At 47.1% G+C, this 26832-nt stretch overlaps 1 protein-coding gene and 1 long non-coding RNA gene across 4 annotated transcripts in view; both read left to right on the top strand.

Moving 5' to 3' along the window:
• Nucleotides 1-11891, top strand: LOC117081056. Its single transcript, XR_004436068.1, has 3 exons — nt 1-51; nt 8955-8956; nt 11853-11891. It is a non-coding gene; the product is annotated as an uncharacterized LOC117081056 (long non-coding RNA).
• A 13320-nt stretch (nt 11892-25211) lies between these two features.
• Nucleotides 25212-26832, top strand: part of RAB6A (RAB6A, member RAS oncogene family) — a 103993-nt gene continuing 102372 nt past the window's right edge. The window contains exon 1 of one of the 3 annotated variants that reach the window (XM_033205841.1): nt 25212-25766. In XM_033205841.1, coding sequence (XP_033061732.1) covers nt 25697-25766 — 70 coding nt within the window. In that variant the 5' untranslated portion in view covers nt 25212-25696. The remainder of the gene's footprint in view (nt 25767-26832) is intronic. The other 2 variants (XM_033205842.1, XM_033205843.1) reach the window with 2 other exon arrangements.

The following is a 26832-nucleotide window of genomic DNA, read 5'->3' as shown; positions in this document are numbered from 1 at the left end:
GGTGGGTGGATCACTTGAGGTCAGGAGTTCAAGACCAGCCTGGTCAACATGGTGAAACACTATCTTTACTAAAAATACAAAAAAAATTAGCTGGGCATTGTGGCATGTGCCTGTATTCCCAGCTACTTAGGAGGCTGAGGCAGGAGAATCGCTGGAACCTCCTCCTCGCCCAGGCTGGAGTGCAGTGGTGCTATCTCGACTCACTGCAAGCGCGGCCTCCTGGGTTCACGTCATTCTCCTGCCTCAGCCTCTGGAGTAGCTGGGACTATAGGCACCCGCCACCACGCCTGGCTAATTTTTTGTATTTTTAGTAGAGATAGGGTTTCACTGTGTTACCCAGGATGGTCTCAATCTCCTGACCTCGTGATCTGCCCGCCTCAGCCTCCCAAAGTGCTGGGATTACAGGCATGAGCCACCGCGCCTGGCCGGCATTTACAGCTTTCATGATCTATCTCCAATTTACCATTCAGCCGTTCCTATTCACATACGCATTGCACATACAACACTGATAATTGTTCAACACAGTTTCCTATACCTCCTTTATAGACCTTGTAATTTGTTTTATAGTTGTTTGAAGATGCGTTTTTTCAGACTACCAGAAAACGCTCCTTGATTTTCGGATCCTTGTCTGATCCCACTCTGTGTTCTTCTCAACATCTTTTTAGCATCTACACATTGTAGGTACCAGAAATAATTTGTGGATGAAGACTGGGCTTGCTGAAGAATACTAAGAACTTTGGCTCTAAGTTTTTGATCAAAATAGAGATGATTGTCATGATTAGCAACTCCTGTTTTAGTCCCTGAGAGCCTTTTCTTCAAAGAAAGTGGGGAGGCATAATTAACTGAAACATTTCAAAAATACAGAAAAATAAAAACAACAACAGCAAAAATCAACACCATCCAGCTGGGCGCGGTGGTTCACGCCTATAATCCGAGCACTTTGGGAGGCCGAGGCGGGTGGATCACAAGGTCAGGAGATCGAGACCATCCTGGCCAACATGGTGAAACCCCTTCTCTACTAAAAATACAAAAACTAGCAGGGCGTGGTGGCAGGCGCCTGTAGTCCCAGCTACTGGGGAGGCTAAGGCAGGAGAATGGCGTGAACCTGGGAGGTGGAGCTTGCAGTGAGCTGAGATAGCACCACTGCACTCCAGCCTGGGGACAGAGCAAGACTCCATATCAAAAAAAATAAAAAATAAAAAAAATCAGCATCACCCAAAGACAGCCAGGATGTTAACATTTCATTATGTTTCTCCTTCTTCATGTCTTTCATTTTTAAAAATTTATTTATTTATTTTTTTGAGATGGAGTCTTGCTCTGTCCCCCAGGCTAGAGTGCAGTGGCGCAATCTTGGCTCACTGCAACCTCTGCCTCCCAGGTTCAAGCAATTATCCTGCCTGAGCCTACCGAGTAGCTGGGATTACAGGCGCCAGCCACCGTGCTTGGCTAATTTTTTTTTTTTTTTTTTTTTTGAGACGGAGTCTCGCTCTGTCGCCCAGGCTGGAGTGCAGTGGCCGATCTCAGCTCACTGCAAGCTCCGCCTCCCGGGTTTCCGCCATTCTCCTGCCTCAGCCTCCCGAGTAGCTGGGACTACAGGCGCCCGCCACCTCGCCCGGCTAGTTTTTTGTATTTTTTAGTAGAGACGGGGTTTCACCGTGTTAGCCAGGATGGTCTCGATCTCCTGACCTCGTGATCCGCCCGTCTCGGCCTCCCAAAGTGCTGGGATTACAGGCTTGAGCCACCGCGCCCGGCCGGCTAATTTTTGTATTTTTTTTCTTTTTTTTTTTGAGACAGAGTCTCGCTCTGTCCCCCAGGCTGGAGTGCAGTGGCCCGATCTCGGCTCACTGCAAGCTCCGCCTCCCGGTTTCACGCCATTCTCCTGCCTCAGCCTCCCGAGTAGCTGGGACTACAGGCACTGGCCACCTCGCCCGGCTAATTTTTTGTATTTTTAGTAGAGACGGGGTTTCACTGTGTTAGCCAGGATGGTCTCGACCTCCTGACCTCGTGATCAGCCCGCCTCGGCCTCCCAAAGTGCTGGGATTACAAACGTGAGCCACCGCGCTCAGCCAATTTTTGTATTTTTAGTAGAGATGGAGGTTTGCCATGTTGGCCAGGCTGGTCTCGAACTCCTGACCTCAGGTGATGCGCCCACCTCGGTCTCCCAATGTGCTGGGATTACAGATGTGAGCCACCACGCCCAGCCTATGTCTTTTATTTATTTATTTATCATTATTATTTTTTGAGACAAGGTCTTGCTCTGTTGCCAGGCTGAAATGCAATGGCACGATCATAACTCCCTGCAGCTTTAACCTCCTGGGCTTAGGCGCTCCTCCTGCCTCAGCCTCAGCCTCTTAAGTAGCAGGGAATACAGGTGCATGATACTACACCCAGCTAATTTTTATTTTTTTATTTTTTATTTTTATTTTTATTTATTTATTTATTTATTTTTTGAGACGGAGTCTTGCTCTGCCGCCCAGGCTGGAGTGCAGTGGCCGGCTCTCAGCTCACTGCAAGCTCCGCCTCCCGGGTTCACGCCATTCTCCTGTCTCAGCCTCCCGAGTAGCTGGGACTACAGGCGCCCGCCTCGTCGCCCGGCTAGTTTTTTGTATTTTTTAGTAGAGACGGGGTTTCGCCGTATTAGCCAGGATGGTCTCGATCTCCTGACCTCGTGATCCGCCCGTCTCGGCCTCCCAAAGTGCTGGGATTACAGGCTTGAGCCACCGCGCCCGGCCTATTTATTTATTTATTTATTTATTTTGAGACGGAGTCTTGCTCTGCCGCCCAGGCTGGAGTGCAGTGGCCGGCTCTCAGCTCACTGCAAGCTCCGCCTCCCGGGTTCACGCCATTCTCCTGTCTCAGCCTCCCGAGTAGCTGGGACTACAGGCGCCCGCCTCGTCGCCCGGCTAGTTTTTTGTATTTTTTTTTTTAGTAGAGACGGGGTTTCACCGTATTAGCCAGGATGGTCTCGATCTCCTGACCTCATGATCCGCCCGTCTCGGCCTCCCAAAGTGCTGGGATTACAGGCTTGAGCCACCGCGCCCGGCCTATTTTTTATTTTTTTTGAGACGGAGTCTCGCTCTGTCGCCCGTGCTGGAGTGCAGTGGCCGGATCTCAGCTCACTGCAAGCTCTGCCTCCCGGGTTCACGCCATTCTCCTGCCTCAGCCTCCGGAGTAGCTGGGACTACAGGCGCCCGCCACCTCGCCCGGCTAGTTTTTTGTATTTTTTTTAGTAGAGACGGGGTTTCACCTTGTTAGCCAGGATGATCTCGATCTCCTGACCTCGTGATCCGCCCGTCTAGGCCACCCAAAGTGCTGGGATTACAGGCTTGAGCCACCGCGCCCGGCCCTAATTTTTAAATTTTTTGTAGAGATAGGGTCTCACTATGTTGCCCAGGCTGGTCTCAAACTCTTGGGTTCAAGTGACCCTTCTGCCTTGGCCCCCCAAAGTCCTGGGATTACAGACTTGAGCCACTGTGCCTGAACCCTTTTATCTTTAGTGTTTTTATCTAGGTATGTATGTATTTATTTTTTGAGACAGAGTCTCGCTCTGTTGCCCAGGCTGGAGTGCAGCGGCTGATCTCAGCTCACTGCAAGCTCCGCCTCCCAGGTTCACGCCATTCTCCTGCCTCAGCCTCCCGAATAGCTGGGACTACAGGTGCCCGCCACCACGCCCAGCTAATTTTTTGCATTTTTAGTAGAGACAGGGTTTCACCGTGTTAGCCAGGATGGTCTGAATCTCCTGACCTATTGATCTGCCCACCTCGGCCTCCCAAAGTGCTGGGATTACAGGCATGAGCCACCACACCAGCCTTATTTATTTTATTTATTTAATAGAGATGGGGTCTGGCTATGTTACCCAGGCTGGTCTTGAACTCCTAGGCTCAAGTGGTCCTCCCTCTTCTGCCTCCTGAAGTACTGGAATTACAGGCATGAGCCACTGCACCTAGTCCTATAATGGGCTTAGATTTCATTGTTCTGCCATACATTGTTAATGGTCCAATTAGAGAACAATTGCATGGTTATTTCCATTTTACAGATGATGAAACTGAGACTCAGTTCAGATGAATAAATTATACATTAAGTCTGGCTGCAAGAAAACCAGACCTTCCAGCTTTGTTGTGGTCCCTACCCTTTTCTTGAATACGAAACCACCCTCTTTTTGAATCCCATCTCTTTCTGAAACTGGACTGCTTAGCATCTCAGGGCCCTCCAACATGCCTATTTTTATAATGAAATGCGCAACAAACTTTTACCCTAAACTACTTGAGGTAACCTGCTCCTTACCACCAAAATAACTAAATTCTTCATTTAAAACAAGTCACTCCTGGCTGGGTGCGGTGGCTCAAGCCTGTAATCCCAGCACTTTGGGAGGCCGAGACGGGTGGATCACTAGGTCAGGAGATCGAGACCATCCTGGCTAACATGGTGAAACCCCGTCTCTATTAAAAAATACAAAAAACTAGCCGGGCAAGGTGGTGGGCGCCTGTAGTCCCAGCTACTCGGGAGACTGAGGCAGGAGAATGGCGTAAACCCCGGAGACGGAGCTTGCAGTGAGCTGAGATCCGGCCACTGCACTCCAGCCTGGGCGACAGAGCTAGACTCCGTCTCAAAAAAAAAAAAAAAAAGAAAAACAAGTCTGAGTTGATAATGCTGTTTTCGGATAAAAACTCTTCTGGCCTTAAGAAGGACTATTCTATACGCTCTGCCATATAGGCCTATGGAAATTAATATACCATTTGACTTTTGCCACACCTCTTCCTACAATTTTCTCTCTTTCTCCTCTCTCTCTCTCTTCTCTCTCCTCTCTCTCTCTCCCTCCTTTCCTCCCTCCCTCCCCTCTCTCCTCTCTCTTTCCTCCCTCTCTTTTCTCTGACAGGGACTTGCTCTGTTTCCCAGGCTGGAGTGCCGTGGTGTGATCTCAGCTTACTGCAACCTCCCTGGTTCAAGTGATTCTCCTGCCTCAGTCTCCCAAGTAGCTGGGACTACAGGCACCCACCACCACACCTGCCTAATTTTTCTATTTTTTTTTCCATAGAGAACGGTTTTTGTTTGTTTATTTTTTGAGATGGAGTGAAACTATTTGGTAGAGGCTTGGACTTGTTTTTTCAGGGTCCTTACCCACCCAAGATGTTATGATTCTAAGTTTCTCTATTGTACTACTTTATAACCCTAAGATCCTAAAATGTTGAAAGGCTCTACAATCTTGTAATTCTTGTGGAACAACTTTGCAAGAGAAGGTGAAGCTGTGGAATAGCTAGTTCTTAGCTGTCTCTCTTTCCTGACCTGCCCCATCTCCAAGAGGCTATCCACTCAAAAGTTTATTTTTTAAATTTTATATATTTATTTATTTATTTTTGAAATGGAGTTTCGCTCTTGTTGCCCGGGCTGGAGTGCAGTGGCATGATATAGGTTCACTGCAACCTCTGCCTCCCAGGTTCAAGCAATTCTCCTGCCTCAGCCTCCCAAGTAGCTGGGATTACAGGTGTGTGCCACCACGCCCGGCTAATGTTGTATTTTTAGTAGAGATGGGGTTTCACCATGTTGGTCAGGCTGGTCTCGAACTCCTGACCTCAGGTGATCTGCCCGCCTTGACCTCCCAAAGTGCTGGGATTACAGGTGTGAGCCACTGTGCCCAGGCTCAAAGTTTAGTTTAAATGCTCAACAGGAAAATATAAACAAAGCCGGGCGCGGTGGCTCAAGCCTGTAATCCCAGCACTTTGGGAGGCTGAGACGGACGGATCACAAGGTCAGGAGATCGCGGACCATCCTGGCTAAACGGTGAGACCCCGTCTCTATTAAAATATAAAAAACTAGCCGGGCGAGGTGGCGGCGCCTGTAGTCCCAGTTACTCGGGAGGCTGAGGCAGGAGAATGGCGTGAACCCGGGAGGCGGAGCTTGCAGTGAGCTGAGATCCGGCCACTGCACTCCAGCCTGGGTGACAGAGCGAGACTCCGTCTCAAAAAAAAAAAAAAAAAAAAAGAAAATATAAACATGATAGTCATTCATCCATGGAATACCTTATCCTATCCATTCATTTAAAATCACAAAGAAGGCCGGATGTGGTGGCTCACACTTGTAATCCCAGCACTTCGGGAGGCCAAGGCGGGCAGGCGGATCACGAGTTCAGGAGATGGAGACCATCCTGGCTAACACAGTAAAACCCCGTCTGTACTAAAAACACACACGCAAAAATTAGCCGGGCGTGGTGGCGGTCGCCTGTAGTCCCAACAACTTGGGAGGCTGAGGTAGGAAAATGGCGTGAACCCAGGAGGCAGAGCTTGCAGTGAGCCAAGACCGTGCCACTGCACTCCAGCCTGGGCAACAGAGGGAGCCTCCGTCTCAAAAAAAAAAAATAACTAAATAAAATCACGAAGAAAAACATTCAATATGCAAACAGCAATACGTAAGTTATACAGCATTGTCCCAATTGTGTTAAAATAGATACACAGAAGGAAAAAAAGAATGACAAAGGTTAATTATGATTGTTTATGGCTGATGGGACACTAAATCACTTTTATTTCCATTACGCTTTTCTTAATTTCCTAAAATATGCATATATTTTTATAATCAGAAAAAAAGGTTTTAAGCTCAAACGTGTCAGGCCACACCTGGTGCCGCGTCGTTGGGATACAGAGATGAGTCATCTCAAAGGAGAGGGAGGGGCCAACAGGGCTTTGACTAGGGCTAGCTTGGAAGGGGAGGGACAAGCACTGAGTAGGGTGGGATCTGATCAGCTCAGCTGGAGTTCAACCCGGAAGCGCTGACGGTGGCACACCACCGGGCAAAATCCACCTCAAAAGCGGGAAATAACGTGGCAGCCGCGGCACCACAAGATCCGCCAGTCCAAGTCAACCTCACCGCCCTCGGGCCGACGACCCAGGCCAACCCCGCCCCTTGCCTCTCCCCATTGGTCCGCTGAAGCTCGTTCGGTTCCCAGGGCCCGCCCCTCTGGGGCTGCAAGAGGATGCGTGCTCCCTCCTCCACACGGACGCTGGCGGCCATGCTGAGTGTGGCTTGACAGGGGAGGGTGGGGCTATTCTCTGTTTCTGCCGCCGCTAACTCCATTCCACACACTCTGTTTAAGTGTTTCCCTTTAGTCGTAGGCTCTCAGGACCCGAAGTAAAGAGATGATTTATTACTGAAAAGATTCTCACTTGGGAGCTGGGCGTTTGTGTGAAATGCACATATCTTCCGCCCCGCCTCCAGTTCACTGGAGGCCGGTGGGTTCTAGTTTTCCAGAGGTGATGTCATCGCAAAACCTTTCTAAGGTCCTAATGCCCTATGTTAGGATTGCAGAACCATTCAAAATGAGATCTTAGAGACTGGGTGACTATATAATTTATTGTTCAAACTGGTGTAGCTTTGAGAGTCTAGTGGTATACTATCAATAATTACAATCCACACAACAGTCGTAAATGTGGACTGTTCTGGAGTTTATAGTCACTCTACTTAAAGTCACCCTATTTATAGTCAGCTCGTTTTTTTTTTTTTTTTTTTTAATTGTGGTGAAATATGGGGCCGGGCGCGGTGGCTCACACCTGTAATCCCAGCACTTTGGGAGGCCGAGGCAGGTGGATCACGAGGTCAGGAGATCCAGACCATCCAGGTCAACTTGGTGAAACCATGTCTCTACTAAAAATACAAAAATTAGCCGGGCGTGGCGGCGCGCGCCTGGAGTCCAGAATTGCTTGAACCCAGGAAGCGGAGGCTGCAGTGAGCCGAGATCGCGCCACTGCACTGTAGCCTGAGCGACAGAGCAAAACTCCGTTTCCACCAAAAAAAAAAAAAAAAAAATTGTGGTCAAATATATATGAGAAAAAATTCCATTTTAACAATCTTTATGTGTATAATTCAGTGGCATTAATTACATTCACAGTGTCGTGCAATCATCACCATTATCTATTTCCAAAAATTTTCATTACCCCAGGCAGAATCCATGCACAGTAAGCAATAACTCCCCATTAACTTCTCCTACCAGCCCCTGTTAATCTCCAGTGCCCTTTCTGTCTCTATGAATTTGCTATATTTCATATAAGTGGAATCATACAATAGTTGAGGTTTTCTGTCTGCCTAGTTTCACTTAGCATTAAAAAAAAGTTTCATCTATGTTGTACTATGTATTAATACTTTATTTTGTTTTATAGTTAAATAGTATTCCCTTGTATGGATATACCACAATTTGTTTATCCGTTCATCTGTCTACAAACACTTGGGTTGTTTCTACTTGTTGGCTATTGTGAACAAAGCTGCTACAAACATTTTGTACAAGTATTTGAAGGTTCCAAAACATTTTTTTTTTTTTTTTTTTTTTGAGACGGAGTCTCGCTCTGTCGCCCAGGCTGGAGTGCAGTGGCCGGATCTCAGCTCACTGCAAGCTCCGCCTCCCGGGTTTACGCCATTCTCTCGCCTCAGCCTCCCGAGTAGCTGGGACTACAGGCGCCCGCCATCTCGCCCGGCTAATTTTTTGTATTTTTTTAGTAGAGACGGGGTTTCACCGTGTTAGCCAGGATGGTCTCGATCTCCTGACCTCGTGATCCGCCCGTCTCGGCCTCCCAAAGTGCTGGGATTACAGGCTTGAGCCACCGCGCCCGGCCTCCAAAACATTTTTTAAGCCATCTTAGTAGTTTGAAATGGTGTATTTGTGGTTTTGGTTTGCATTTCCTTGAGCATTAAAGTTGTTGTGGCCGGGCATGGTGGCTCACGCCTGTAATTCCAGCACTCTGGAGGCCGAGGCAGGTGGATCACAAGGTCAAGAGATCGAAACTATCCTGGCCAACATGATGAAACCCTGTCTCTACTAAAAATAGAAAAACACCTGGCGCAGTGGCTCACGCCTGTAATCCCAGCACTTTAGGAGGCCGAGGCAGTGAATCACAAGGTCAGGAGATCAAGACCATACTGGCCAACATGGTGAAACCCCGTCTCTACTAAAAAAAAATAACAAAATTAGCCAGGCGTGGCCGCGCAAGCCTGTAGTCCCAGCAACTTGGGAGGCTGAGGCAGTAGAATTGCTTGAACCGGAGAGGCAGAAGTTGCAGTAAGCCAAGATCACGCCACTGCACTCCAGCCTGGTGACAGAGTGAGACTCTGTCTCAAAAAAAAAAAAAAGATGTTGAGCATCTTGTTTGTTTATTTATTTATTTATTTATTGAGATGGAGTCTTGCTGTGTCCAGGCTGGAGTGCAGTGGCATGATCTCAGCTCACGGCAACCTCTGCCTCTTGGGTTCAAGTGATTCTCTTGTCTCAGCCTCCTGAGTAGCTGAGATTACAGCCGTGTGCCACCATGCCCAGCTAATTTTTGTGTTTTTAGAAGAGACGGGGTTGCACCATGTTGGTCAGGCTGGTTTTGAACTCCTGACCTCGTGATACACCCGCCTCGACCTCCCAGAGTGCTGGGATTACAGGCATGAGCTACAGCGCCTGGCCCCAATTTTTTGTTGTTGTTTATATTTTTTGTTGAGAAGGGAATCTCACTATATTGCCAAGGCTGGTCTCAAACTCCTGGGCTCAAGCAGTCCTCCTCCCTGGGCCTCCCAAAGTTCAGGAATTACAAGCATGAGCCACTGTGCTCAGCTTTAAATACTTTTTATTCCCATTATTTCGAGTTTGCTTTATTTTATGATTGATATTAATCAATAGTAGTTTGCGGCTGGGCGCAGTGGATCACACCTGTAATCCCAGCATTTTGGGAGGCCGAGGCAGGAAGATCACCTTAGGTCAGGAGTTTGAGACCAGCCTGTCTAACATGGTGAAACCCCATCTCTACCAAAAGTACAAAAATTAGCTGGGCATGGTGGTGCACGCCTGTAATTCCAGCTACTCTGGAGGCTAAGGCAGGAAAATCGCTTGAACCCTGGAGGCAGAGGTTTCAGTGAGGTGAGATTGAGCCACTGCACTCCAGCCTGGAGAACAAAGCGAGACTCCATGTCATTAAAAAAAAAAAAAAAAAAGAGGATGTCTGGCAATCTTGTAATACTAGAAATAGAAAGCATGACAGCACACAACTTTTTTTATTTTTTTAAAATACATTCTATTATTATTATTTTAAAATAGAGATGAGGTCTTGCCATGCAACAGAGGTTGGTCTTAAACTCCTGGGCTCAAGAGATCCTCTCACCTCGGCCCTCCAAAGTGCTAAGATTACAAGCATGAACCACCACACCCGGCCACAGCATCTTTTCTTAAATGAGAAGTTTTAAAGGATTCAATTTTTTTTTTTTTTTTTTTTTGAGACGGAGTCTCACTCTGTCACCCAGGCTGGAGTGCAGTGGTGTACTCTCGGCTCACTGTAAGCTCCGCCTCCTGGGTTCACACCATTCTCCTGCCTCAGCCTCCTGAGCAGTTGGGACTACAGGCACCCGCCACCACGCCCGGCTAATTTTTTGTATTTTCAGCAGAGATGGGGTTTCACCTTGTTAGCCAGGATGGTCTCCATCTCCTGATCTCGTGATCCACCCACCTTGGCCTCCCAAAGTGCTAGGATTACAATTTTAAAGAGAGATTTGTGTTAAACATCAGGAAAAACTTCCAGATAATGAAGTACTGGAACAGGGGAGAGTGGGAGAGTAGACAGAGATTCTTCACTATATGTACTGAGGAGTAAGTTGATGTTGATATACCTAGAAGCTGACAGATGAAGTCCTATAGATATTCTCTGAGCTCTACTGAGAATGGAATGGAAATGGAATTTGCCTAGAGAACAACTGGGGCCCTTTATCTGCTGTGCTGCTCTCTTTCCAGCTTCACTCCAATGCCCACCTGTTGTGGAACTTTTGTACTAAGCAATCTGCCACAATTCCTACTTCTAAAACAAAAGGGAATATTTGTCTAGTAGCTATATGGTGTCTTACCTCAAACAGAATACATCTAAAACTAAACTTACCACCTTCCTCCCCTTCTTGACCTTGTGGGTCTCTTTAGGTACCACTTTTTTTACTTCCTTCCCCTAGAACCAAATTTCTTTTTTCTTTTCTTTTCTTTTTTTTTTTTTTTTTTGCTGAGACGGAGTCTCTCTCTGTCACCCAGGCTGGAGTGCAGTGGCGCCATCTCAGCTCACAGCAAGCTCCGCCTCCCAGTTTCACGCCATTCTCCTGCCTCAGCCTCCCGAGTAGCTGGGACTACAGGCACCCACCACCACGTCCATCTAATTTTTTGTATTTTTAGTAGAGACGGGCTTTCACTGTGTTACCCAGGATGGTCTCAATCTCTTCACCTCGTGATCCGCCTGCCTTGGCCTCCCAAAGTGCTGGGATTACAGGCAAGAGCCACTGCACCCAGCCAGAACCGAATTTCTTTTCTTTTTTTTTTTTTTTTTGAGACGGAGTCTCGCTCTGTCACCCAGGCTGGAGTGCTGTGGCCAGATCTCAGCTCACTGCAAGCTCTGCCTCCTGGGTTCACGCCATTCTCCTGCCTCAGCCTCCCGAGTAGCTGGGACTACAGGCGCCGCCACCTTGCCAGGCTAGTTTTTTGTATTTTTAGTAGAGACGGGGTTTCACCGTGTTAGCCAGGATGGTCTCGATCTCCTGACCTCGTGATCCGCCCATCTCGGCCTCCCAAAGTGCTGGGATTCCAGGCTTGAGCCACCGTGCCCGGCCAGAACCGAATTTCTTAAATGAAAGAGCCTTCACTTCTTGCCTCCATTTCTTCATTTTGAATTTACTCCTAAATCCAAATCTGGTTTTTATTCTCATCACTTCATTGAAACTTCTCAGACCCAGGCCACCAGTAACCCTCTTGAAAATACTGTTTTGGCTAGGTGCAGTGGCTTACTCCTGTAATCTTAGCACTCTGGGAGGCTGAGGCAGGAGGATTCCTTGAGTACAGGAGTTAAAGAGCAGGCTGGGCAATGTAGAAAACCCTGTCTCTACTAAAAATACACAAAATTAGCCAGGTGTGGTGGCTTGTACCTGTAGTCCCAGCTACTCAGGAGGCTGAGGTGGGAGAATCACCTGAGCTTGGGAGGTCGAGGCTGCAATGAGCCGAGATCATGCCACGGCACTCCAGCCTGGGCACCCAGAGTGAGACCCTGTCTCAAAAAAAAAAAAAAAGAGCCAGGCTCGGTGGCTGACGCATGTAATCCCGGCACTTTGGGAGGCTGAGGCAGGCAGATCACCTGATATCAGGAGTTCGAGACCAGCCTGGCCAACATAGTGAAACCTCGTCTCTACTAAAAATACAAAATTAGCCGGGCATGGTGGCGGGTGCCTGTAATCCCAGCTACTTGAGATGCTGAGGCAGGAGAATTGCTTGAACCCAGGAGGCAGGGGTTGCAGTGAGCCAAGACCACACCACTGCACTCCACCCTGGGTAACAAGAGCGAAAAACTCCATTTCCAAAAAAAAGGAATAACATTCTTTTGAGGTATTCTTTTGAGGTATAATTTATAATCCACAAAAGTCACTCATTTTCAGCATACAATTCAGTGATTTTTAGTTAATGTACAGAATTGTGTGATCATCAACACAGTATAATTTTTAGAACATTTCTATCACCCTAAAAAGATTCCTTGCCGGGCACCATGGCTCACGCCTGTAATCCCAGCACTTTGGGAGGCCAAGGCGGGTGGATCACCTGAGGTCAGGTGTTTGAGAGCAGCCTTACCAATATGATGAAGCCCCGTCTCTACTAAAAATGCAAAAATTAGCTGGGTGTGGTGGCATGCAACTGTAATCCCAGCTACTTGGGAGGCTGAGACAGGAGAATCACTTGAACCTGGGAGGCAGAGGTTGCAGCGAGCCAAGATCGCACCATTGCACTCCAGCCTGGGCAACAAGAGCAAAACTCTGTCTCAAAAAAAAAAAAAAAATAAGATTCCTTGTCCCCATTTGCCCCATTTGCAGTCACTCACCATTGATAGTAGGATGCTTTTTGTCTTTGACTTATTTAACTGCTCCGATGTATTTCAGTTGCTGACTGAGCCTTTCCTTTTGACACATTCTCTTCCCTTGGCTTTCTTGTCACCACTTTCTCTCCTGGTTTCCCACCTGACTTTCTGACATTCTTTTCTTCACAGATTACTTTTTTATTTTTATTTATTTTTTTTTTTGAGATTGAGTCTTGCTCTGTCACCCGGGATGGAGTACAGTGGCACAATGTTGGCTCACTGCAGCCTCTGCCTCCCAGGTTCAAGCGATTCTCCCACCTGAGCCTCCTGGGTAGCTGGGATTACAGGGTGCACCAATCATGCCTGGCTAATTTTTGCATTTTTAGTAGAGACAGGGTTTCACCATGTTGCCCAGATTTTGGTCTCGAGTTCCTGACCTCAGATTACCCACCCGCTTCAGCCTCCCAAAATGCTGGGATTACAGGTGTGAACCATCACACTCGGCCATACTTTTTCTGTCTGACTTTAAATGTTGCTGTTCCATAGGATTCTATCCTGGCCTTCTCAGGCTACACACTCTACTTAGGTGATACATCCATTCTCATTACTACAGCTGTCACATATAAGCTGATGACTCCAAAATCTTTATCTACAGCTCAGACATATCCCCTGAGCTCCAGATTGATATGATACAGTAGTGAAAATACTTATCAACAATTGGGCCGGGCGCGGTGGCTCAAGCCTGTAATCCCAGCACTTTGGGAGGCCGAGACGGGCGGATCACAAGGTCAGGAGATCGAGACCATCCTGGCTAACACGGTGAAACCCGTCTCTACTAAAAACTACAAAAAACTAGCCAGGCGAGGTGGCGGCGCCTGTAGTCCCAGCTACTCGGGAGGCTGAGGCAGGAGAATGGCGTGAACCCGGGAGGCAGAGCTTGCAGTGAGCTGAGATCTGGCCACAGCACTCCAGCCTGGGTGACAGAGCGAGACCCTGTCTCAAAAAAAAAAAAAAAAAAACAATTGTTCATTTCTTGGGCTTTGGCTATAATAAAATACAAATAGAATAAACTCATCAAATTCATATTCTTCTGGCGGAGATAATTAAGATTTACCCATATCTGGCCGGGCACGATAGCTCATCCCTGTAATCCCAGCACTTTGGGAGGCTGAGATGGCCAGATCATCTGAGGTCCTGAGTTCGAGACCACCCTGACCAACATGGTGAAACCTTGTCTCTACTAAAAATGCAAGATTAACTGGGTGTGGTGAAGCATGCCTGTAATCCCAGCTACTTGGGAGACTGAGACAGGAGAATCACTTGAACCTGGGAGGCGGGGGTTTTGGTGAGCCAAGATCGCGCCATTACACTCCAGCCTGGGCAACAAGAGTGAAACTCCGTTTCAGCAAGAAAAAAAAAAAAGAAAAAACAATGTACCCATATCTTAGTTTTCAAAGTGGTGGATGATATATGAAATATATGCATGATCTCTGTGTTCTATAGACCATAATATACTCTTCTTAGCAGATCTAGTAAGTCAAATAGAATTATAAAGTACCTGGGCCTGGATCAGTGGTTCATGCCTGTAATCCCAGCATTGTGGGAGGCCAAAGCTGGAGGATTGCTTGAGCTCAGAAGTTCAAGGCCAGCCTGAGTAAAATAGTGAAACCCCATCTCTACCAAAAATACAAAAAAATGAGCCGGGCATAGTGGTGCGGCCTGTAGTCCCAGCTACTCAGGAGGCTGAGGTGAGAGGATTGCTTGAGCCCAGGAGGCAGAGGTTGCAATAAGCCAAGATCATGCCACTGCACTCCACCCTGGGTGACAGAGTGAGACCCTGTCTCAAAAAAATTATAAATAAATAAATAAAGTACCTGTACCCCCATTACTTACTTTATTCTTACTTACATTTAGTTTTTTAAGGCTGAGCATGATGGCTCACACCTAAAATCCCAGCACTTAGAGAGGTTAAGGTAAGAGAATCACTTGAGGCCAGGAGTTCAAGAACAGCCAGGGTAACATAGCAAGATCCCATTTCTAAAAGAAAAAATATGCCAGGCGCGGTGGCTCACACCTGTAATCCCAACACTTTGGAAGGCCGAGGCAGGTGAATCATGAGGTCAGGAGTTCGAGACCAGCCCTACCTCTATTAAAAATACAAAAATTAGCCAGGCGCAGTGGCAGGCACCTGTAATCCTAGCTATTGGGGAAGCTGAGGCAGGAGAATCGCTTGAACCTGGGAGCCAGAGGTTGTAGTGAGCCGAGATCGCTCCACTGCATTCTAGCCTGGGTGACAGAACAAGACTCCATCTCAAAAAAAAAAAAAAGAAAAAATATATATATTAACATGCTTGCCTCACCAGTAGAACAATATAACCTCAAAAGTAAGGACCAGGCTGGGCACAGTGGCTCATGCCTGTAATCTTAGCACTTTGGGAGGCCAAGGCAGGTGCATCACTTGAAGTCAGGAGTTCAAAAACAGCCTAACCAACATGGTGAAACCCGGTCTCTATTAAAACTACAAAAAAATTAGCAGGGTGTGGTGGTAGTACCTGTAATCCCATCTACTTGGGAGGCTGAGGCAGGAGAATTGCTTGAATCTGGGAGGCGGAGGTTGCTGTGAGCCAAGATCACACCACTGCACTCCAGCCTGGGCGACAGCAAAACTCTGTCTCAAAAAAAATAAAAAAGTAAGGACCAAATATTTTTCTGCTTTATATTTCCAGTAGTAAAGCAGAGTGCCTGGTACACACTAGTTAAAAGTGTTTGTAGAATGAATAAATGAACAAATGAATATTTCAGGACAAAGCATACTCGAAACTGAATTCGTGTTTATTGTAATGAACACCGGCTTTCGGCTCCAAATATTATATTTCATCTTTTCCTCATAACAAAATTACAATTTTAATGTAAAAATCTATCTTTCTTCACACAGCCATAGATCTCTCTATCCCAGTCTTAGTAATCCCATTTCTCTTGTAGTGACAGATTTAGGATGGGGATATGAAGCAATTCTGGCCAGTGAGATGTAATGGGGAGTTTGATGGGGGATTCTGGGAAATGTTTGTTTTTACTTATAGAGATACATAGATGGCATCTCCTTTCCCTGGACTTTATAGGATATAGATGTGTCAGCTTGAACTGTAGCAGCAATCTTGTGATTATTGGGGAAGCTAGTATCTAAGAGTAAAGTCAATACACTGAGAAAGGCAGAGCAGAAAGACAGAAGAACCTAGTTCTTGTAGACATTGCTGGGTGGGAGGGAATTGACTAGTCCTGGAAGCTTCCTGGAAACTTCGGACTTCCTTTTTTTTTTTGAGACAGAGTCTTGCCCTTGTCGCCCAGGCTGGAGTGCAATGGCATGATCTTGGCTCATTGCAACATTCGCCTCCCTGGTTCAAGCGATTCTTTTGCCTCAGCCTCCTGAGTACCTGGGATTACAGGCGCCTGCCGCCACGCCTGGCTAATTTTATTTTATTATTTATTTATTTATTTATTTATTTATTTTGAGGCAGAGTCTCGCTCTGTTGCCCAGGCTAGAGTGCAGTGGTGCAATCACTGCTCACTGCCAGCTCTGCCTCCCGGGTTCATGCCATTCTCCTGTCTCAGCCTCCCAAGTAAATGGGACTGCAGGCGCGTGCCACCACGCCTGGGTAATTTTTTTTTTTTTTTGTATTTTTAGTAGAGACAGGGTTTCACCATGTTAGCCAGAATGGTCTCAATCTCCTGACCTCGTGATCCGCCCGCCTTGGCCTCCCAAAGTGCTGGGATTACAGGTGTGAGCCACTGCACCAGCCAGGGCTTCTTTATGTAGTTTGCCCTATTGTTTAAACTTTTTTTTTTTTCTTTTTTTTTGAGATGGAGTCTCCCTCTGTTGCCCAGGCTGGAGTGCAGTGGCGCAAACTTGGCTCACTGCAACCTCTGCCTCCTGGGTTCGAGCAACTCTCCTGCCTTAGCCTCCCTAGTAGCTAGGATTATAGGCTCCCGCCACCACACCCGACTAATTTTTGTATTTTTAGTAGAAATGAGGTTTCACCATGTTGGCCAGACTGGTCTGCAACTCCTCACGTCAAGTGATCCTCCTGCCTCGGCCACTGCAAAGTGCTGGAGTTACAGATGTGAGCTACAGAGCCTGGCCATTTAAACTATTTGGTGTCGGGTTTTCTGTTTCTTCCAGCTGAAAGGTTCTGAAATGATAATGTTAGTAAATGGATCACATAGCAAATAAACTGGGTTTTTTTTTTTTCCTCATCATAAGATAGTGGGGTGCATATATAAAGGGCACATGTCAACCCTGTTGTAATCTTTGTTGTCTGTATTGGAGTACAGCTACAATGTAGGTGTTCTTGCAAGCCTCCTCTGGAAAGACTGCACACTGTCCTTGATAATCTCGGATCTGGACAACAGAAATAACAGCCTGTCAGGTAAAACCAGGAAGACAGTTGGTATGAAAAGTGATTTGGAAATTTTTTGTCTTTATTGATGAAAATAATGCAAATTGGTTTTTTTTTTTTTTTTTTTTTTTGAGATGGAGTCCCGCTCTGTCACCCAGGCTGGAGTGCAGTGGCATGATCTCAGCTCACTGAAATCTCCACTTCCCAGGCTCAAGGAATCCTCCCATCTCAGCCTCCCGAGTAGCTGGGATCACAGAAGCGCACCACCATGCCTGGCTAATTTTTTGTATTTTTGGTAGAGGTGGGGTTTCATCATGTTGCCCACGCTGGTCTAGAAATTAATGTGGGCCGGGCCCTGTGGCTCAAGCCTGTGATCCCAGCACTTTGGGAGGCCGAGGCAGGCAGATCATGAGGTCAGGAGATCGAGACCATCATGGCTAACACAGTGAAACCCTGTGTCTACTAAAAATACAAAAAACTTAGCCGGGCGAGGTGCCATGCGCCTGTCCCAGCTACTCAGGAGGGTGAGGCAGGAGAATTGCTTGAACCCGGGAGGTGGTGGTTGCAGTGAGCCGAGATTGCGCCATTGTACTCCACAATCCAGCCTGAGCAACAAGAGCGAAACTCTTAGTCTCTTTTTTGGGCATATGAGACTGCCTGCCATTTTTATGGAAGGTGCTTAGAAAGAGATGATTGCTTATCAATTCCCCTGTCTTTTGGCAGTACCTCACCCTGGTACTTTACTAGGCCTGGTTAACTGAGCCTAGAGCTGCTGCTTTTTTTTTTTTTTTTTTTTTGAGACGGAATCTTGCTCTGTTGCCCAGGCTGGAGTGCAATGGCGCGATCTCAGCTGACTGCAACCTCCACTTCCCAAGTTCAAGAGATTCTCCTGCCTCAGTTTCCCAAGTAGCTGGGATTACAGGTGCCTGCCACAACGCCCGACTAATTTTTGTATTTTTAGTAAGGGTTTCACCATGCCAGCCAGGCTGGTCTCAAACTCCCGACCTCAGGCAATCCGCCACCCTCAGCCTCACAAAGTGCTGGGATTATAGTCGTAAGCCACCGCACCCGGCTGCCGAGAGCTTCTTGTATTCAGTTTCACCACAGAAAGGGATGGGTTTAAAATGCTATTCATACAGTTGTTGATACAATTCTCTTGTTTTCGTCCTTGTTTTACCCCTACCTTATGTGCTACCTGGTATTTCACATTCCTGAGCAGAATTTCTGCAGTTCTGCTTAGTTGATTGACTTGCTTCTTGTTACTTCATCTTTCAGTAAGCACTTTACATGTTCTGTTTAGTCAGTTACCATTGCTCTATCTTTGTCTTCCATCTTAAAATATTATGGCTCTGGGTTAGAGATGTCAAACCCAGAGTTTGCATTTTAATTTCTTTTTTCTGGTTTTGGAATGGTTTCAGAAGAAGAAGACAGAACATCTTTATCTTCCTAAAACCGGAAGTTTGTTCGTTTTCCCTGTGATGTTGTGGCTTATAATGTCACTCGATAGTTTGAGCTACAATTTCTGTAATTATTTCGATATATTTTGATTTTATGTAAAATGAAGTCCCAATTACTTTGTGTTAATTGAAAAGCCGAAGAAATGTTCACAGAAAGATATTTTCTCTTGGCTTCTTTGGCAAGTTACAATTTGGCTGTGCAGTCTGTTGGTATTTCAGTGCAAACAGTGTTGGTCTCACTTTTCTGTCCTAAGATGCTCTGTTCTTTATATAAACAGCAGTAGAGGCAGTTGTTCTCTTCTACTCTGAGAGTGATTATCACTTAGTAGCAGGTGGAGTGATTCATTCGCTTGTACATCTTAGAGAAGACTTTATTATTTGTGGGGGATAGAGTGTGGGGAGAGGAGAGCTCCAGCAATGTGTCAGATTTTATACATTCTGGACTAGCATAAAAAGAAGCAAGTTCTTCCCCCACTGCAATTTCAAAGCCTGGAAGTAACACCTCACTTACAAGGCTCTGAGAAATCACATTATTCATAACGGGGACCATGATTCACATGAACAGAACAAAATGGAATTATCAAAAATAGATTCTGTAGATCAATCTGTAGCAAAAATATATTTTGACTTAGCTATTCATTGGCTATAATTACAGAAAGGAGCATTCCATTTAAGTTCTACCACCTTCTCCACTTTGACTGAATAATCTTTATTCTCCAATGGCATGTCCTTATAGGAAAAAGTATTTGGAAAACAGGTTTTAACGTGACTCCTCTCCACCTTTATTCTTTGTGGTCTTTTTTTTTTTTTTTGAGGCGGAGTCTCACTCTGTCGCCCGGACTGGAGTGCAGTGGCCGGATCTCAGCTCACTGCAAGCTCCGCCTCCCGGGTTTACGCCATTCTCCTGCCTCAGCCTCCCAAGTAGCTGGGACTACAGGCGCCCGCCACCTCACCCGCCCGGCTAGTTTTTTTGTATTTTTAGTAGAGACGGAGTTTTACCGTGTTAGCCAGGATGGTCTCGATCTCCTGACCTCGTGATCCGCCCGTCTCGGCCTCCCAAAGTGCTGGGATTACAGGCTTGAGCCACCGCGCCCGGCCTCTTTGTGGTCTTTTAAAAATGAGACTTACTTCAACATATCTTGTGTTAATTGTACTCACTTTATTGGTCACCTTGAATTACTGAGCATTTGTCATTTTTATGCTTTGTATATTGACCCACTATTATTTTTAGTAGCAATGATTATAATACCCTGCAGTGTGGGTTAGAAGGGCTTTGCATTTGATGGAATTTGAATTCCTGCCAGAGCTATTATTTGTTTCAAATGTGAGCAATATGATTTCAGTCCTTTTACCTGGACAGTTTTTCTCCTTCTATTGATTTCCTGCCTCTCCAACAGTAATAAATCCCTTTTTAGGGAGTACTAAACAGAAAAAGGCAGTTCCCATTTGATAACTACTACTTTATATATACACATACGATATTGAGTGCCTAATAGTCAAGCAACTATGCAAGGTGTTTTAAGGGATCTAAAGATGAGAATGTCAGCTCCCAGTAACAATAACAAAGAAATACAAAGACACATAAAGGCATTATTAAATACAAAGACATTTATTATGTTACTAAAAAAGAAATCCAAAAGAAGGCCAGTTCCAGGGTTGGTACAGTGGCTTTCTGCTTAGCCATCATCAGTGATTGGCTTTTTTCATTAGAATTATATATTAATGTTCAGAAGAGCTATCTTAGCTCTAAATATCATGTCCTTACACAGCCACATCAATGGCAGAAAAAAGGCAGTTTTTTCTTATTTATTCCTTTTCATCAAGGAAGAAAATATGTCTCTCTATATCTCTTCTTCTCTTAGAATAAAAAAGCCTCTAGCACATTTCCTTCATCTCCCACTGGCTCAGATGGACTCATGTGCCCATACCTTAGCTGAAGGGAGGCTAGAAACACATCTGTCATCTCTAGTATATATGATGGATGTGTGTGTGTTATGTGTGCATTGCTGGATATGCAACCAATAGTGTCTGTCGCTAAGAATAAGATGAAATTGACCGGGCGCAGTGGCTCACGCCTGTAATCTCAGCACTTTGGGAGGCCAAGGCAGGCGGATCACTTGAGGTCAGGAGTGTGAGACCAGCCTGGCCACCATGGTGAAACCCCGTCTCTACTAAAAATACAAAAATTAGCTGGACATGGTGGCACACTTCTGTAATCCCAACTACTCAGGAGACTGAGGCAGGAGAATCTCTTGAACCCAGGAAGTGGAGGTTGTAGTGAGCCAAGATCGCACCACTGCACTCCAGCCTGGAGAGAGTAAGACTCTGTCTCCAAAAAAAGAAAAAAAAGAAATTTCAGCCGAGCGCAGTCGCTCACGCCTGTAGTCCCAGCACTTTGGGAGAACAAGGCAGGCAGATCATCTGAGGTTGGGAGTTCGAGACTAACCTGACCAACATGGAGAAACCCCATCTCTAGTAAAAATACAAAATTAGCCGGGTGTGATGGCACATGCCTGTAATCCCAGCTACTCAGGAGGCTGAGGTAGGAGAATCGCTTGAACCCGAAAGGCGGAGGTTGCTATGAGCCGAGATCGCGCCATTGCATTCCAGCCTGGGCAACAAGAGCAAAACTCCGTCTCAAAAAAAAAAAAAATCAGTCCTCCTGCAAGAAGCTTTGTGTCTCTCAGGGCAGAAGATAAGCTATAATTTTATTATAATTTCTGTGTGATAGATTCCCTACATACTCCTGAGCTTCAATTTAGATATCACCTTTAAATTGATAATGAAAGCTGCTTTAGGTACTGTGAATTTGGAGCTGTGAAGCCTGTCCTCTCCCATTGTTCCTAATTTTTAGTTACAAGATCTGTTCTCAGCATCTTTTTCATAAGTAATGGTTTAGGAAAGAAGTATCAAATTACCTGACATATTTTTGAGTAATGTTCTCTTTCTCCAAAATGCTCTTAACTTTCCTTCTCTGCATGCCCAAATCCCATTCATCCTTTGAAGATTGTGAAAAATAATTCCTCTTTTATTTCATTTTGTCAGCAAACATCTGCTGCATGCTTACTATGTACTAAGCACTCTTCAAGCACTGGGGATACAAGATGACATCTGACCTCATGGAGGTTACAGTCAAGTAGGGAACATTGACGATGAACAACAATTGAGAATAGGGTACAATAGGACAGGCAAAGGTACTTATAGTGTTGGTGGGATGGGAGCAGATGGGAGTAAGACTTGTGCAATAGACTGAATGTTTGTGTCTCCCCAAGGACCTCAGGGAGGTGATTAGGTCATGAGGGTGGAGTACTCATAAATGGGATTAGTTCCCTCATAAGAGGGACCCCAGAGAACTTTCTTGCTCTCTTTCTGCCATGTGAGGGTACAGTGAGAAGATGGTTGTCTATGAACCAGGAAGTGGGCCTTCACCAGACGCCGTATCTTCTGGTACCTTGCTCTTGGACTTTCCAGTCTCCGGCTGTAAGAAATAAATGTTTGTTGTTTAAGCCACCTAGTCATGGTATTCTGTTACAGCAGGCTGAATGGACAAAGACAACTTCTTTAAGTGGTAAGCAATTTAAAATTAAAAAAAAAGAAGACAATTTCTTTAACTGAAGGATGAGTAGGAATTGGGGAAGAGTGGGGAAGGGAGGGGAAGAGTGTTTGCGGTAAAGAGAAGTGAGTGTAGGAAATCGGCCGGGCGCGGTGGCTCAAGCCTGTAATCCCAGCACTTTGGGAGGCCGAGACGGGTGGATCACGAGGTCAGGAGATCGAGACCATCCTGGCTAACACGGTGAAACCCCGTCTCTACTAAAAATAAAAAAACTAGCTGGGCGAGGTGGCGGGCGCCTGTAGTCCCAGCTACTCGGGAGGCTGAGGCAGGAGAATGGCGTAAACCCGGGAGGCGGAGCTTGCAGTGAGCTGAGATCCGGCCACTGCACTCCAGTCCGGGAGACAGAGCGGGACTCCGCCTCAAAAAAAAAAAAAACAAAAAAAAAAACAAAAAAAAAAACAAACAAAAAAAAAAAGGAAATCATGAAGGTGAAAATACTCTTGAAAAGGGCCTAATTCCTCTTTCTCCTGAGTAATTTTTCCATTTGCTATACACTACAGCACTTAATATGCAATGTTTAGGCCATAAAGTCTCTGAAGACAAAACTTAACGCAGAGTACTTGGTAAATATGAAGGCAGCTTCAGAGGATAATGAGGCTCTATATGTGTCAAAGCAAAATGAAAGCTTAAAACATTAAAACATTTTAGGTAAGAGGTGGACTATACCATGAGGCCCTTCAAAATGACAGGGAATAGTACCACCTGTCTAGGTGACTACAGAGACCAAAGCAGCAGGGAGGACTGATTCATAAAGTTCTGCAGGAAGTACAAAATAATTATAGTTCCAGTCCTCAGATGTTACTTTACAGTCTATTTCAGGAAGCATAATGAAAACTTGGTACCCATCAGAAATAAAATAGCTACTCACTTCTGTTTGCATAATCTTTTTAAAAAGTTTATTGGTTTAAGCTGCTCTTTGTATGTGACAGGGTTCTGGATTAATGGTGGAGAGGACCCTATTAGACCTGACAAACTACTTGTAAAATCAAATGTCCATGCCACAAGCCAGGTTTTTACCATTTTATTTTAGATGCATGTTCTACCTGCACGTGGCTGGGAGAGGAACCAGAAGGGAGTACATTTTGATAGAGATGGTTTGAGGATATAGCTGTTGTCTTGATAAGCCAGACTAGATGACATTTTAAGAACTCCCTGTAATTTATTCTAGGTCAGCAATTCATCCCTAGGCCTGAGAAGGCACTTTTTCGATTCTGTCGTTTCTACAGCTAAGCAAATAACTCCCCAATAATGAGAAAATGTACATAAATGTTTTTGTGAATGATATAAGATACTATACACAAATGTAAGAACTTTTTTAATTGTTAACTTATAAAGTTTTTTTTTTTTTTTTTTAAGACAGGGACTTGTTCTGTTGCCCAGATTTCAGTGCAGTGGTGCCATACTTCAGCTTCCAACTCCTGGACTCAAGCAATTCTTCTGCCTCAGGCTCCTGAGTAGCTGGAACTACAGGGGCACACCACGACATTCGGCTAATTATTTTATTTTTTATAGACCAGGCTTTGTTGCCCAGCCTGGTTTCGAACTCTTGGGCTCAAGCGATTCTACCGCCTCGGCCTCTGAAAGTGCTGAGATTACAGGTGTGAGCCACCGCGCCCAGCCGCTTTATGGACTTTTTTTTTTTTTTTTTTTTTGACAGAGTCTGGCTCTTGTTGCCCAGGCTGGAGTGCAATGGTGTGACCTTGGCTCACTGCAACCTCCGCCTTCCGGGTTCAAGGATTCTCCTGCCTCAGCCTTCCAAGTAGCTGGGATTACAGGCACCCACCACCACACCACGTTAATTTTTTGTATTTTTAGTAGAGATGGGGTTTCATCATGTTGGCCAAGGCTGGTCTGGAACTCTCGACGTCAGGTGATCCACCCAACTCAGCCTTCAAAGTGCTGGGATTACAGGCATGAGCCATCACGCCTGGCTTTTTTTTTTTTTGAGATGGATTCTCGCTCTGTCGCCAGGCTGGAGTGCCGTGGTGCGATCTCGACTCACTGCAACCTCTGCCTCCCAGGTTCAAGGTATTCTCCTGCCTCAGCCTCCCGAGTAGCTGGGGCTACAGGCGCGCGCCACCACGCCCAGCTAATTTTTCTACTTTTGGTAGAGACAGGGTTTCACCACGTTGGCCAGGATGTTCTTGATCTCTTGACCTCATGATCCACTCGCCTCCGCCTCCCAAAGTGCTGGGATTACAGTCATGGGCCACCGCGCCCGGCCCGCTTTACGGATTTGGCAAGTCATTTTCTCCCTCTAGGCTTCAGTTTCCTCATCTGCAAAATTGGGAGGCCCTGATTCTGACAGTTATACAATTCCTGGGAGCAATGGAAGATAATGTTATTTAGTAAGATGCCGTGAAAGGAATTATGATGAGAGGATGAAAAAGGTGAGGTGGGTGCACGGGTGAAGAACGGATTGAGGACTGTGAGGCACGGCTGAGGGCTCAGGAAAGAGGCTCCTCTTACAAATTTTAAGGCTATAGGACCACCCACACTTTTTGGGGGCTCATATTCCACCTTTGTCCTGGCCCCGCCTCCGCCCCACCCTTCCTTCCCCTCCTCTCCCGTAAGACTGAGAAGCGCCACACTTCCTATGGCCGCCACAGTGGTCCGCTTTCCACTGCTCTAGGGTTGCGCGCGCGCTCTCACGCTGCCACCTCACTCGTGTGTCTGCTCGCCCTCGGCCCCTTCCCATTGGCTCATTATGTAAGTGACGTAAGGACTCCAGCCTTCCCCCCCAACTTATCCCTGGCTTGCCCCGCCTCCTCCTGGCTTCTTCTGGCGCGAGTGGAAACCTAACCTGCCCCGTCGCCGCCATGCGGGAGGAGCCAGTAGAGGTGTCCAAACCAGGAAGGCGCTGGCGATGGCGGTGGCGCGCGCGCACGCACGCACGCACGCACGCCAGCGGCCGGCGGGGCCCCAGGCTCGCGCCCGGGCTCGCCCCGCGCAGCGCCAGAGGCTCGCGCACTCAGCAGGTTGGGCTGCGGCGGCGGCGGCGGCAGCTGTGGAAGCTGAGGCGCTGCGCGTGAGAGGTCCCAGATACGTCTGCGGTTCCGGCTCCGCCACCCTCCGCCTCTCTCCCCCAAGTGTCGGAGTCGAATGCGGAAGGAGGGTACTGCCCTAGCCTAGGGAAGCCAGAGCACACCCCTGGCTCCTGCCGACACCGCCCTCCCCTTCCCAGCCGCGGGCCTCGCTCGGTGGTAGGCTACTCTGCCGGGAGGCGGCGGCGGCTGCCAGTCTGTGGAGAGTCCTGCAGCCCTCCAGCCGGGCTTCTCCACCGGGCCTTGCAGGGGCCGAGAGAGCCCGGCGCTTGCCCTTCCGCTCGCCTTTTTCGTCAGCCGGCTGGAGCAGCATCGGTCCGGGAGGTCTCTGGGCTGAGGCGGCGGCAGCTCCTCTAGTTCCACCATGTCCGCGGGCGGAGACTTCGGGAATCCGCTGAGGAAATTCAAGCTAGTGTTCCTGGGGGAGCAAAGCGGTGAGTGCGTGGCTCCCCCACTCCTGGCAGCTGGCCGCAGCGTCCCCGCACCGCCCCCGGTGCGGCCCTTCGGTCCGCGGAGGCTCCCAGCCCGCCTAGCGTCCGCGCTCATTGCCACCGCAGCCCTTCCCGGTGTGCCCCCCCCCCCCCGGTGCCATTGGCTCTCTGCCTGAATCTGTCGGCCGAGATTTTACCCTGTTCCCCGGGTTCTTCAATCCTTGACTCGCCGTCTCCGTTCCCTGCAGTCCGGCCATCTCCGGTCGATCTCTCCCCCCTCCTCAGCCCTCACCCCGCCCAGCCTCTTGTCCATCCCTTTCTTCCTCCGGTCTCCGTCGTTTCCCCTACCCCGGCTCCCTTTCTTGAGCCCCACCCTTATTCCTTGCTCTTTTCCCAGTTCCTCAGCTCTGTGAGGCCCACTCAGGGAAGCCCCACTCCTGAGAACGGGCCCTCTTCAACCTTGGCCAAGGAGGGTGGGATCTGGGCGTTGTTTTCCCCAGAGGCTTGGCCCTGAGAAGTGCTGATGTCGTCGAAGGTGGGAAGGGGTGGTCGTAGAAAAAATTATTAAATGGTTTTCATCTGGGTGGGAAATGATCGGGCCACAGAGGAAACATCTGAATTTGAGACGAATTGAGCATGGGGTGGTTGGGGGTGAAAGGGGTAGCGTCGGCAGTGGAGATTTTTGCCTCTTAGGTTAGATGGGGCTGTGGCTTGTCGGAAAACCTCATTTTGTTCTGTTGACTTCCATCACTGACAATTCTTTTGGCAGTGTTGATGATTTTTCAATCTCTGCCAGATGCTATGTCATCATTTTATTTGGAATATTTCTCATCTCACCTACCCTTTTTCTCGTTTCAACGTGAAGCAGCGTCTGAGTTTCATGGTGGTACAAACGGGAATTACTGGGGAAATGTTAATTATTCATTTCTTGAGTATTTTCCAATGATATGTTGAGGATTCATGTGAGAGAAGGCTTAGAATAACAAACATCTTTGTTTTGTCGGATTTCCTTTGGAAAATGGAGTAGAGTAGGAATAGACTCAACTAGTTATCTAAATTAGATTTAAAT

The sequence above is a fragment of the Trachypithecus francoisi genome, unplaced genomic scaffold (assembly GCF_009764315.1).
Source record: "Trachypithecus francoisi isolate TF-2019V2 unplaced genomic scaffold, Tfra_2.0 Lachesis_group8, whole genome shotgun sequence".
NCBI classification, from domain to species: Eukaryota; Metazoa; Chordata; class Mammalia; order Primates; family Cercopithecidae; genus Trachypithecus; species Trachypithecus francoisi.
Note: the sequence above shows the minus strand (reverse complement) of the source record. Positions and strands in the feature narration are given on the sequence as shown.